Here is a 12451-nt window from a genome sequence, read left to right as displayed (position 1 = left end):
CATTGTCCAAGTCTAGCACAGAACTACTATTTCAAACGTTAATTGGAATGTTGGATGACATTGGCAACGGGTATTTCTCAATTTATGCTGATTTAGAATGGCCAGCTCCTCTGGCAATATTTCTGTAATCACCCTAATGGTTTCTATTTCTTGTCCGCAGAGGATGATACTTTGAGTGAGTCATCCACAGATAGTTTGCTTTGGAGTGATGATGACTGCAGTCAGGACATTGATGTAACAACTAATCCTGATGATGATCTTGAAGATGATGATAATGACTTTGAAATTGTCCGGTGCATTTGTGAAGTGGAAGAAGAAAATGACTTCATGATTCAGGTATATAGTGATAGATAATGGAGGTGCACCAAAATAAATGGAAACACAAAAGTAGTAGTTTAAAATACATGTAGTAGGAGTTTGTTACACTGACTGTATTGCAGCTCTCTCCCCTGGATATCCAAACTATATTAAGATTAGCCATTTGCTTGTATGTGCATTGGTAATCATATAGTATAGCTCATGTATTTTAGATGAGAATTCTCAGTACAGAGCAGTGATGCTAAGATGCTGAGTTGGATCCTGTGAATGTTCCTCAAATGGAGTCTTTCTCCAGTATGACAGCTTCATCCAGTAAAAGACAACTACAACAAGAAGTCCATTGATTTTAATTTAATTTCTTCCATTTGTAAAATAAATGTTAAAGAAATATTAATATTGTAAATCTGCATGTTTGTAAAATATTTAAAGAGGGGTTTTTTGTCTGTCTGCCTATATGGCTGATCTAATTCTAGCTTTATTTCTGTTTTTCAATGACCATAGTGTGAAGAATGTCTGTGTTGGCAGCATGGAGTCTGTATGGGATTATTAGAAGATAATGTACCTGAAAAATATACTTGCTATATTTGTCAGGATCCTCCAGGTACAAAAATTTCTAAAGTTGCAGAATCTTCTAGTAGCATGTAGTAAATATATATATAGATCCAACATGTGGGCTGGATTGCATGGTATAGTCACTTCTGCTAGTTAGAAGTTTTATTTTGGCCAGTTTCTCCCACTGCCACTCTCCACATTGTGCCCTGTACTGATACTGGATGTGGGGGTCTCTGGATCTGTGTACAATTTACAGGAATGGAAAGGGTACACTGGCAGCAAGGAGGCAGGAAAGCTCCCATTCCATGAGTAAACTATTCATGGATTGTTGGATCCAACCCTATTTCTTTAAATAATGTGTATACTTAGGGTTTGTAGAATCTTTTGGGATCAAGTGCTGTGTTCTACTGGAGAAAGTTTTCCTTCCAGACGTTTCGTTCTCAGCTTGAGATTTACAAACACCAGCACAATTTTAACAGAAAGGAAGAAGGCATTTTCATCCACCAATCTTGGTACCCAGCTCTGCAAAACACCCTACAGACTATAAATTGCAGAAAGTCTCAGAACAACCAGCAAATTCCACAGAACAATCAGCACAGTCAACAACCATCTTCCTTATCTTCAAACCCCTTTCAACCCTCCCAGCAATTAACACGGAACAATGGTCACATTCAACAGCCAGTTTCCTTATCACTACCCTTCCAGGAAGCCCCACCAAACAATGGGCACATCCACAAACCAATTGCCCTTTCATCACACCCCCTCCAGCCTAGAAATAGCAGCTCTCCAGCAGCCCTGGCCCCACTCAATGCACAGCAGCCAAGAAGGTCTGAGCGCCTGCTCCGGCTGCAACGCCACTGAGGATGTTCTCCGCAGCTGAGAACGAAACGTCTGGAAGGAAAACTTTCTCCAGTAGAACACGGCACTTGATCCCGAAAGATTCTACAAACCCTAATGATGTTACCAGCCGTGAAAACCTGAAATCTTTGATAATGTGTATACTGTTAACATGCCTGCCACTTTAAAACAACTTTGTTCCTTAATTGAATTAGAGAGCTAGTTTGGTGTAGTGGTTAAATGTGCGGACTCTTATCTGGGAGAAACAGTTTGATTCCCCACTCCTCCACTTGCAACTGCTGGAATGGCCTTGGGTTAGCCATAGCTATCGCAGGACTTGTCCTTGAAAGGGCAGCTGCTGTGAGAGCCCTCTCAGCCCCACCCACCTCACAGGGTGTCTGTTGTGGGGGGAGAAGACATAGGAGATTGTAAGCCACTCTGAGTCTCTGATTCAGGGAGAAGGGCGGGGTATAAATCTGTTGTTCTGACAGACAGTACAGGTGGCAACAGAGGAGTGCTGCAGTTTTTGCCTTCTCTTGAAGGAGCTGCTACAGCCAACACAGATTCTCACAGTTCTTGTGAGAGCAAGTAGAACACTGCACCATATCTTCTTCATCATTCTCTCTCGGAGTTATTAGTTTTGCCTTTAGTAGGGAGAGAGAAGAGCAGCTGCTGCTATAGCATACAAAGAATCCAGGTGTGATTTTCTTGTTATCTATGACAGGGAGAGGTTAGCTAGTGTGGTGAGAGTGAGTCTATAGAGGCAACAGCAGCTGCTTTATTGGCAGCACAGGAATTTTTGGAGTATTGGCTTATTCAAAGAACTGTATGCTTTCTGTTAATATGATCTACTAGGTTTCAAATAAGAGCCCTGTGGTGCAGAGTGGTAAAGCTGCAATACTGCAGTCCTAAGCTCTGCTCGCGACCTGAGTTCGATCCCAGCAGAAGTTGGGTTCAGGTAGCCGGCTCGAGGTTGATTCAGCCTTCTATTCTTCCGAGGTCGGTAAAATGAGTACCCAGCTTGCTGTGGGGGAAGTGTAGATGACTGGGGAAGGCAATGGCAAACCACCCCATAAAAATTCTGCCGTGAAAACGTTGTGAAAGCAACATCAGAAAAGACTGGTGCTTGCACAGGGGACTACCTTTACCTTTAGGTTTCAAATAAAGAATTGTGTGTAGCTTAGTCCCCTCTGCATGTTTCCTCACAAACAGTCCACTATATTCAGTGCAGCTCACTGATGGGTAGATTTACACTCATAATGATATTATCAGCTTCCACAGCTTTTTACAAGAGAAAATTCACTGCATTGTTTTATTTTTATTTATTTCTGGGATTTATATCTCACCCATCCCACCAAGACAGGCTCAGGGCATGTAACATATTGATTTGCATCTGGATGTCTCCCTCCCATCCATTTTTCTTTAGTTTACTGTTTCTTAAAAAAATGGAAAAATGGAAATATTGTTGAATGCCTTTGTTTATTTATGTGTTAGGATACTACTGTGTAGCTTTAAATTATTCATCAGGTATAATTGTATCCCATCCTTCCTCAGGAAGGTTTTACTACTAATCTGCCTTCAGGGATCTCTAGTTAAAACTACATATTTTTTAGTTTTCTTTTTTAGGAATTTCCAATTCTTGAAATAATTTCAAGACTTAGTTGAAGATGAAATTTTTTCCTAACAATGATGTTCAGATATTTAATTTATTTGTCATTTACTTCATTGTTACTGTTACTTTAGGTAAACGGTCCAGCTTGAAGTACTGGTATGAGAAGGAGTGGTTATGCAGTGGTCACATGCATGGCTTAGCATTTCTGGGAGAAAATTATTCCCATCAGAATGCTAAGAAAATAGTAGCTACACACCAGCTTCTTGGGGATGTCCAAAAAGTAATAGAAGTACTCCATGGGCTTCAACTGAAGATGAGCATTTTGCAGTAAGCACTGTTTTGACATTCTGAATTATAACTGTAAATTGTAGAATCTGAACTTTTTTTACCTACTGCTCAAGCAGCCTTTTTAAAGATGACCTTTTCACTTTTTTGTGCTTTTTATCAGAAGCAAAGAACATCCTGACTTAAAGCTCTGGTGTCAGCCTTGGAAGCATCTTGAAGCTGATGAGAAGTCTCCTAGCACGCGCCTTGTTCACATTGATGAAAACTGCTGCAACGAGGAGACTACAAGTTACAGAACTTTAAATGGAACAATTGAGAAACCTTCTACCATTCCTTCTGTAGAGGAATCTTATATCACTAGTGAACACTGTTACCAAAAACCTCGAGCCTACTATCCTGCTATAGAACAGAGACTTGTTGTAGAAACCAGAAATTCGGACATAGATGATGGTGTGAACAGGATAAGAGAGAACGGAGATGATACTATAGTGGAGAGATTAGGATGGGAACTGGATAAAGGAATATGCAAGCTGGAGAATGAATCAAAACATAACTATTCTAAGGTATGTAGTATTGGGTTCTTTCTGGATTTCAGCCGAAGAGAAGAATCTGCCCCTAAAGCAAATGAAGTGAGAGATCCCAATTATTATTCAGAGCCATGCTTGTACACTGAGCTGTCCTATTAGTTCAACTGCATTTGGGGATTCTGGGTAACTGCTAATTGAAGGAGAAAAGAAAAAAAAGTATTTCTTGTTGATTGACAGATATATTGCAAATGCCAAATGATGTAATTTGTAAATATAAAAACATGTATATTGAAAGATACCTTAATTGAAAGCTGTTTATAATCAGATGCTGATTATTTATTTCAATTTATATTCCACCCTCCCCGCAAGCAGGCACAGGGCAAGTCGCTGAAATAATTTACAAAATCATTAAAAACAGTTATGACAAAGAAATAATTAAAACAATTTAAAAAGACAGGTGCTACAACACATTACTAAGGGTCAACAGTCCAAAATAGCTGGAAGCAACTAGGCCAAAACCGTAAGCAGTAGAGATCTTATTAATGTGGGCAGCAGGCAGTTGAAAACTTCAGCAAGCGATGCCAAATTGGGCGCCTGCTGCCTCAACCAAAGGCCTGGTGGAACAGCTCCATTTTACAGGCCCTGCAAAATTGTAAAAGGTCCCGCAGGGCCCTGATCTTAGATGGGAGCATGTTCCACCAGGGCAGAAAAGGCCCTGGCCTGGGTTGAGGCTAAGCCGGGAACAACCAGTAAATGATGGTCCACCCACTGCAAAGCTCTCTGGGAACATATGGGGAGAGGCAGTCCTTTAGATATAACAGTCCCTGGACACATAGAGTTTTAAAGGTTAATACCAGCACTTTGAAATGGATCCAGTGCTCAATTAGTAGCCAGTGCAACTGACATAGCATCAGCTGAATGTGTGCCCACACAGCCGTCACAGTCAGCAGGCATCCTGCTGCATTTTGCACTAGCGGGAGTTTCCAGATGAGTTTCAGGGGTAAGCCTGCATAAAGCAAGTTACAGTAATCAAGCCTGGAAGTGACCATTGTATGGGTCACTGTAGCCAGGGCGTAGAGAGAGAGATAGGGAACCAGTTGCCTGATCTGCCAGAGATGATAAAAGGCCAACCTGGCAACTATAGTGACCTAGGCATCCAGAATTACCCATAGACTTCTCCTATTCAGGACTGGCACCAGTGGTGCCCCATGAAAGGCAGGGAGTCTGATTTCCAAATCTACCCTCCCCCCCCCCCCCCCCCCCCGGGGCTCAGGTACAGGACCTCCATCTTTGTTGGATTTAGTTTTAATTGACTGCGGTAGCCACACAGTCACCTCCTCCAAAGACCTGTCCAAGCACTCTGGGGCAGAGTCTGGGCAGCCATCCAACAACAGATAGAGCTGGGTGTCATCAACATATTTATGACAATCCAGCCTAAACCCCCAGTTCAACTTGGCAACGGGGCACATATAGATGTTAAACATTGGCAAGAGGATTAACACCTGTGGCCCTCCACATTCCAGTAGGTATTGCAGAGAGACCTTCTCGCCAAGCACCACTCTCTGTCCCTGACCATGGAGAAAGGAAGAAAACTATTGTAAGGCAGTCCCCCGCACTCCTATGTTGGTGAGGCGGTGGGTCATAAGACTGTAATCGACCATGTCGAATGCTGCTGTTAGGTCTAAGAGCAACAGCAGTGTCAACCCACTCCAGTCCAGGTGTCTCTGGAGGTCATCCTTGAGGACTGTGTCCACTGTCTTCTGCTGTGCTAAATGATTCAGCTGGAGAACTGTGAAGAATTAATATGTCATATATTGACTATTACACTTACATTTATTTTGTTTATATTATTTGTAGTTTGCCTTTCTCACGGGTACTTAAGGCAGATTACACATACTGAGTCAGTACAAACAATTACATGGAACATCCAGTAAGCAATGCATTAGGATTGTAAGATTGTGGAACCAACCAGAAAGAACTGAAATGTAGCATAAGTATTAAAATGAAACATTAACTGGAGCAAAAATTGCATAATAGGATCCTACTTACAGCAAGCTATACACAGCAATATAGACCGCAGTCCCTGATTATTTATCCAAGTTTTAAATCATTTTGTACAGTGCAACCTTATTACTTGTACATAAACATCCTCATGCATAATTCCATTTTGCATAGTTTGTGGAAAGCCAGGAGAGTAGGAGCTTTCCCGACCTCCATGGGTAGGCCATTCTATAAGGTGGGAGCCACAATGGAGAAAGTACATGTATCAGGAATTATTGATATAATCCATTTGCAGGTTGGCACCCACAGAAGCCCCTGCTGATATGACCAAAGCTGTCATGATAGAACAAAGGGAGAGAGGTGGTCCTGTAGGTAAGAAGACCAAGGCCATGTGATAGCCAATGCCTTAAATTGAGCCCAGTGACAAATGGGCAGCCAATGGAGTGTCTGCAGAATAGGAGCAATATGCACATTCCATCTAGCTCTCTATAATAGCCAAGCTTTGGCATTTTGGATCAGCTGGAGTTTCAAGTTGATTTCGAGGAGGGACAATATACAGTGCATTACAGTAGTCGGGTCTCAATGTTACTGTGGCACATATCCAGATGGCCAAATCAACTGTCTCAAGGTAAGGGGCCATTTACAGATTGGGCTGATTTGGTAGAAAGCTTTTTTTGCAGTTGCAGTAACTTGCTTCTCTGTAATAAGGTTGGATCCAGTATAACCCAAAGGCTTTTAAATGAGTCAACAACAATAACCCACTTTACTTCCATGGGATACAAGGTGACATGCATAATGTTCCTAGGGAGCATCTCACTGAGGCTCTAACCAGACTTAAACTTGCTTTGTCATAAGATCATATCAGGTGCCTCAGACCATGTAAGTTGTTTTCTCCTCCAAGTCAGCCGTATTCCAAAGACTTTAGTTATCTCTTAGGACTTCTGAGATTGTTGCATGGAAACCAAGTGTTGGTTCATTTCCTTCTCTAAGAGCTAACTGTTGTAATGTTTTCTAATATTCCATGCATGTTTGCAATAAACACTTTTAATTCTGCCTGAAGAAGAATTTATAGACTTAAAACACACTAAGACATTTTGGAGGCTTTATTCATAATAAAATTTCTGTATGTTCAGACTAGTTGGGATAATTGCTAGTCTTTACACAAGAAAAAAACGAAAACAAAAACTGGCTATTGAAATCCTGGAAATTACAAATAATCAATTGCACAGCCAAATACTATCAACTCCTGTAACTGTAACTTTAAAATTATATTGGCTGATTCAGTGCCTACAAAAAAATAACTTCCATATTTTGACAGGTAAGAGAAAATATGTCCAAGAAAGTCACATCAGAAGATACTATTGAAGTGAAGCTGCTGGAAAAGGACAAGGAAGGAGTTGTGAATTCCCAGCTGCAGTGGCAGCTTAACCTTTTAGCCCATGTTGAGTCTCTTCAAGATGAAGTTACACATAGGATGGATTTAATTGAAAAGGAATTGGATGGTAAATGTCTTGTTTTCTCTTTTGTCTAATCAAGCACACTGATTTAAGGTCACATAACCCAAGACCCTGTGAGTATATAGAAAAAAACAACTCTTCACTATTCTTGTTATGAATGAATAGTAATTGCAATGGAGGATGCAGATAAAGTGAAGCTGGGATAGGTCAGGGAAGCTTTTGCTGAAGAATTGAGCCCTAAACAGCTTGAGGTGGAATTTGCTTGATGTATACAGGAGAAACTGTATATGAACCCTTGGAAACTTTATAACAGGAGACCCAGGCACAAAGAGAGCAAATAACAGATGAGCTGCTTTAAAAGTGAATACTTATTTGGAGACAAGGAACTGGCTACAATAGTCTAGGTCAGGGGTGGCCAATGGTAGCTCTCCAGATTTTTTTTTGCCTACAACTCCCATCAGCCCCAGCCATTGGCCATGCTGGCTGGGGCTGATGGGAGTTGTAGGCAAAAAACATCTGGAGCGTTACCATTGGCCACCCCTGGTCTAAGTGACAAATGCTGTTAGAGCACATTGAAATTCAGAAATATGTTGTATGGTTCTTCTTTTCTCATGTGCCTGATGCATTCTTCTGCTTGAATGAAAGAGAGCCCACAAAGGACAGACAGAGCTTTAAAGACACACCATATTCTTCTTGGAAACTTTCAACAAATTGCTAGAACATCTAGCCAAGACAGTTATTTCCTCACTCCTTCCAAAACTGCAAAGTTGTGTTCTGTTTGTTGGCACATGCCAGTTAAATCTCAGGATTTAGTTCTGTCTTCCAAGATGTACCCAAGATGTATTCGGTAAAATCCAAAAGTAAAAACTGACTTCAAAGCTGTAACCTATCAATATTTTGTTTTTTAAAAAAGTGTGTTCTGGCGGTAGAATTTTCAAATGTCAGTTATCCCATGATAAACACATTTCCTATCTTCAATTTGATAGCATTGTTGCATATTCCTAAAGTCTCAATTTCCAGACCCTTGCTTCATTCTAAAGATTCATTTGGGAGCTTTTATCTTCATCTTAATAGTAATAACTTTGAAGTTTTAATTAAAAGGTATTTACATATTTTGGCATTACAAATATTTATTCAGAAAATGTGTCATTTCAGAAATTGCACATTTCTACTAAAGGGAATTGGATAGGGGAAATACAAAACATCTAATTACTGAAAAGAGAGTGTGTGTGTTTGTATACACGTGAATATCATTAAAATGTTGATGTTTATATGATGCTGCTTGGTTATAGATAGTAAGAATGTTCCCTAAGGACACGTTATCATTCTTTCTTTTTAAATTAAGTATCTGAAAAAGGAGGAACAATCTACTGAAATTATGGTTCAATCCTGAACATATCTACTCAGGAATATATTTACTCAGGAAGTAAGTTCCACTGAGTTCAGTGGAACATGTTTCCTTATAAATGTTCTTAGGATTGCCACCAGACAGTGGTGGTAAGATATATTTATTTTATTTCTTTACTTACTTCATTATTACCCACCTTTCTCTCTGAGATTCTGGAGATTTAAAATAAAGTTTGATAAGGCAGCAAGGATCTCCAGTAAGCAATACAGTAGGAGTCAAGCAACAATGAAAAGCAAAAAAAAACCCTAAGACGACAATGACAGAAACAATGCAGTAAAAGCAAGGTAACACCTACAGTAATCACAGGAATAGACTACAATCCTGTTCGCTTATACAAGAAACCCCATGAGCTATTCCATTATACTACTGTTTTAATTCCTTTATAGAAATAACCTCCTGAAGATTTTGTTTTGCATGTTCTGTGAAATGACAGAAGTGTGTGGCCTTTCTGACCTCCTCAGGCAGGCCACTGCACAAGGTGGGAACTTCCACAGAGAATGCATGTGAACAGATAGTTACAGATCTTTCAGTTTTGCAGGGTGGCACCTTCATAAATGAATATTTGTGAACATTAACCTTCTTTCTTTTGCAGTTTTGGAGAGCTGGTTGGATTATACTGGAGAGCTAGAACCACCGGAACCACTAGCTAGACTCCCACAACTCAAACATTGTATAAAACAACTCCTCACAGACTTGGGCAAAGTGCAACAAATAGCGCTTTGCTGTTCAACATGATACTGGAGAGTTCTACATGGTGACTGGAGCATATCACGTGATGAACACTGTTTAAGTGGAAATAGCATGCTCGTTGCATGTGATGCAGGACTGACTTCAGGGAATTGTTTCAAGACAAGTGTTACTCTTCAAGAACAGTAATGAGGTCGCCCTTTTTGTTCATTTGGCTTTTGCTAGGCATTTTTTAATGTTGTGGAAAGGGATTTATTCTTGTCCTCATAGGCAAGGAGCAGGCTGGCAATAGACTTTCACTCCTTACATCAAGTTATTTAGAACTTCAAGATTGAAGTTTATTGCATATATACACTGACAAAATTGTGCCACTGGAGAACAAAGTTCTAAGAGCCAAAAAAAAAAAACCCCAACCCCAATTAGTTGACCGAGGTTGTAAATTACATTCTGCATTGTTTATTTAAGTGACTAGTACACCAGATTGAGTCATATTTTATTCTACTGGTTTATGCATAACCACAGTATTTAATCAACAGAAGATATTATTTTCAAGCCTAGCAAATATGAATGTCTAATTTTATTGTAAACTGTTACAAGGGGTTTGCAAATAATGACCTGAAACATGTCTACTATTTTAGATAGATGTAGTAGAAGGTCACAATTTGGTTGCACTTCTTTTCCTAGTAAATGATTGTTTTCCATATTTATCATGTCATAGTAGCATGCCTTTTATGGTACCAGGAAACCCATTTATGTTGTACTTCTGTGCATTCTTGAATTTCTGAGTCTGGCCAATCTGTGCCTCCCATGTTATAGTACTAATGAGTCCCACCCTCATGATAGGGTACAGAATGGTCTGTGAGAGAAACAGTGTACTGCAAATTCAGATTTAGCCATGGTCTGTGATAGACACGGTGTAGTTTTCTACCCAATTGTTAATAATTTCCATTCCGGTTATAGTTTCAAATGTAGTCTTCGAATATTATAAACTTTCTCCTTGTAGACACTTGTAAATGTGTGGTTTTGGGAATCAGTTTATTTTATATATGTGTAAATGAAGCCTCAAGATCTATGCATGAGGTACTGTCCCCACAAGCAGTGGGGTACTACGTTAAACAGTATGTTTTCAAAAATCCTTCTTTTTTTTGTACTTTTATTTTCAGTTTTCTTATTTGTATTTGTGAGATCAAAGTGAAAATGCTGCTGAAGCTACATTATACAGTACCTTTTGGAAACATTGGTGTATTGTATGTATTGGATATGTTTTAAAAAATCTTTTGCCTGAAAATCATATTTCCATAATTGATTTTTCTTTTTGCTAGACACCATCTGGGACAAAAGGTTACTTTGAAGTAGACAGGAATGGGCTATTCTTGCATTGATGGAGTTCTGAATAAGTTGTATTTTTATTACCTTGATATCACAGTTGTGTTTTTGACACCAAAGTTTAAAATTAAAGCACATTTGTGAGTTGAAGGCCCGTTTAAGTGTAAATTGTTAACTATGGATATAAATCTGTAATGCTTATATGCTGCAAAAATTGATTATGTATACTTCAGTTAGCCAGTGTTGTCATAGGAGTAACATTGACTATAGTTAACATTTTGACCAGCTGATCTCTTTCAGAAAGGATAACCACAAAAAGGCTTTTGTGCCAAGACTAATTTCAGGGAATAATTTGTCTCCACTTTATTGGCACTTATTCATATGAATAACATCTGTACAGCAGATAAAATTACTTTGCTGTAATAATTGGAATAAACATTATGTGATTGTTAAATGACATCTGACTCTAAGAAACAAACTACTGAAGTTGTGAATGCTTGCACTATAATGTTGGTTATACAGGAAACTCCAGCTTTTCAGTGGGCAGTTGCAAACAGGTGGGTGACTAAAGTTTATGATTGTCTTTGAATGTTTGACCAGGTTAAAGTTGCTGAGCCAGGGCTATTTAAATAGTTTCAGAAGCATAAATAGGTAAGCAGCCTTAGCCATATCTGCCCACAGACCCTAGAGACAAGACTCTGTGTGACCAAGTGGCTTTTCCCTATTACCATGGTTACTGCAACACCTTGTGACTGACTCTTCTGTCTCGTGTCCCAAGAAGCCTCTGAAGGGCAAGCACACATCAGCAAAATACACTATAGTATAAATGGTCTGCAGTGAGAAAGGGGAGTATGGTGAAATTGCTGTATCTTCTTTTTGCAGCAGAAGAGCCAGATTTGCTTTCCTCTGTACAGCCTCTCTTGCTTACTGCATTTTGTTCATAATACTCCCTCCCCTAAGTGGAGAAGCCCATTCACTCCAGCAATTGTTTCCGATAAATCTACCCTTTGCTTTCAGGACACTGCTTGAGGAAATTGAAAGTTTCTTTGTCTGTTATTTTAATAAACAGGGTTGAGTACAACTTACTGGTTTGACTTTTAACATTCAGATTGTTCGTACAAGTGTATAACTGTAGTATTTTAGTTTTGTATGATCTTAAGCTGTTTCAGACTTGGTCTCTCAGATATAATTGTTTCGTAATATAATTGACAGTGATTGTCAGTGCAGGGACAGTGGGGCTTTGAGTCCTTTTCATAGCCAGAAGTCAGAAGGAGAGAGGGAGACAGCCAGGATCAGATACAGCAGGTGTGCTATAGTGAACTGGAGCAGAAAATCCCCATTTAAACCCTGAAGCAGTTATTTGCCCCAGACCACTTAGTTTACGTCTCAACCTATTCCCTCTTCTAAGGCAGTTTGGACCTCCCTCCTCCATGTAAGCTGC

At 39.6% G+C, this 12451-nt stretch overlaps 1 protein-coding gene across 3 annotated transcripts in view; it reads left to right on the top strand.

Moving 5' to 3' along the window:
• Positions 1-11467, top strand: part of PHF20 (PHD finger protein 20) — an 89607-nt gene extending 78140 nt beyond the window's left edge. For all 3 annotated transcript variants that reach the window (XM_060231030.1, XM_060231029.1, XM_060231028.1), the window contains exons 13-18: positions 161-336; positions 820-919; positions 3451-3646; positions 3768-4167; positions 7451-7634; positions 9590-11467. In XM_060231030.1, the coding sequence (XP_060087013.1) occupies positions 161-336; positions 820-919; positions 3451-3646; positions 3768-4167; positions 7451-7634; positions 9590-9732 (1199 nt within the window). In that variant the 3' untranslated portion in view covers positions 9733-11467. The remainder of the gene's footprint in view (positions 1-160; positions 337-819; positions 920-3450; positions 3647-3767; positions 4168-7450; positions 7635-9589) is intronic.
• Positions 11468-12451: the final 984 nt, after the last annotated feature.

The sequence above is a fragment of the Heteronotia binoei genome, chromosome 2 (genome assembly GCF_032191835.1).
Source record: "Heteronotia binoei isolate CCM8104 ecotype False Entrance Well chromosome 2, APGP_CSIRO_Hbin_v1, whole genome shotgun sequence".
Taxonomy (NCBI): Eukaryota; Metazoa; Chordata; class Lepidosauria; order Squamata; family Gekkonidae; genus Heteronotia; species Heteronotia binoei.
This window is presented reverse-complemented; position numbering and strand designations above follow the sequence as displayed.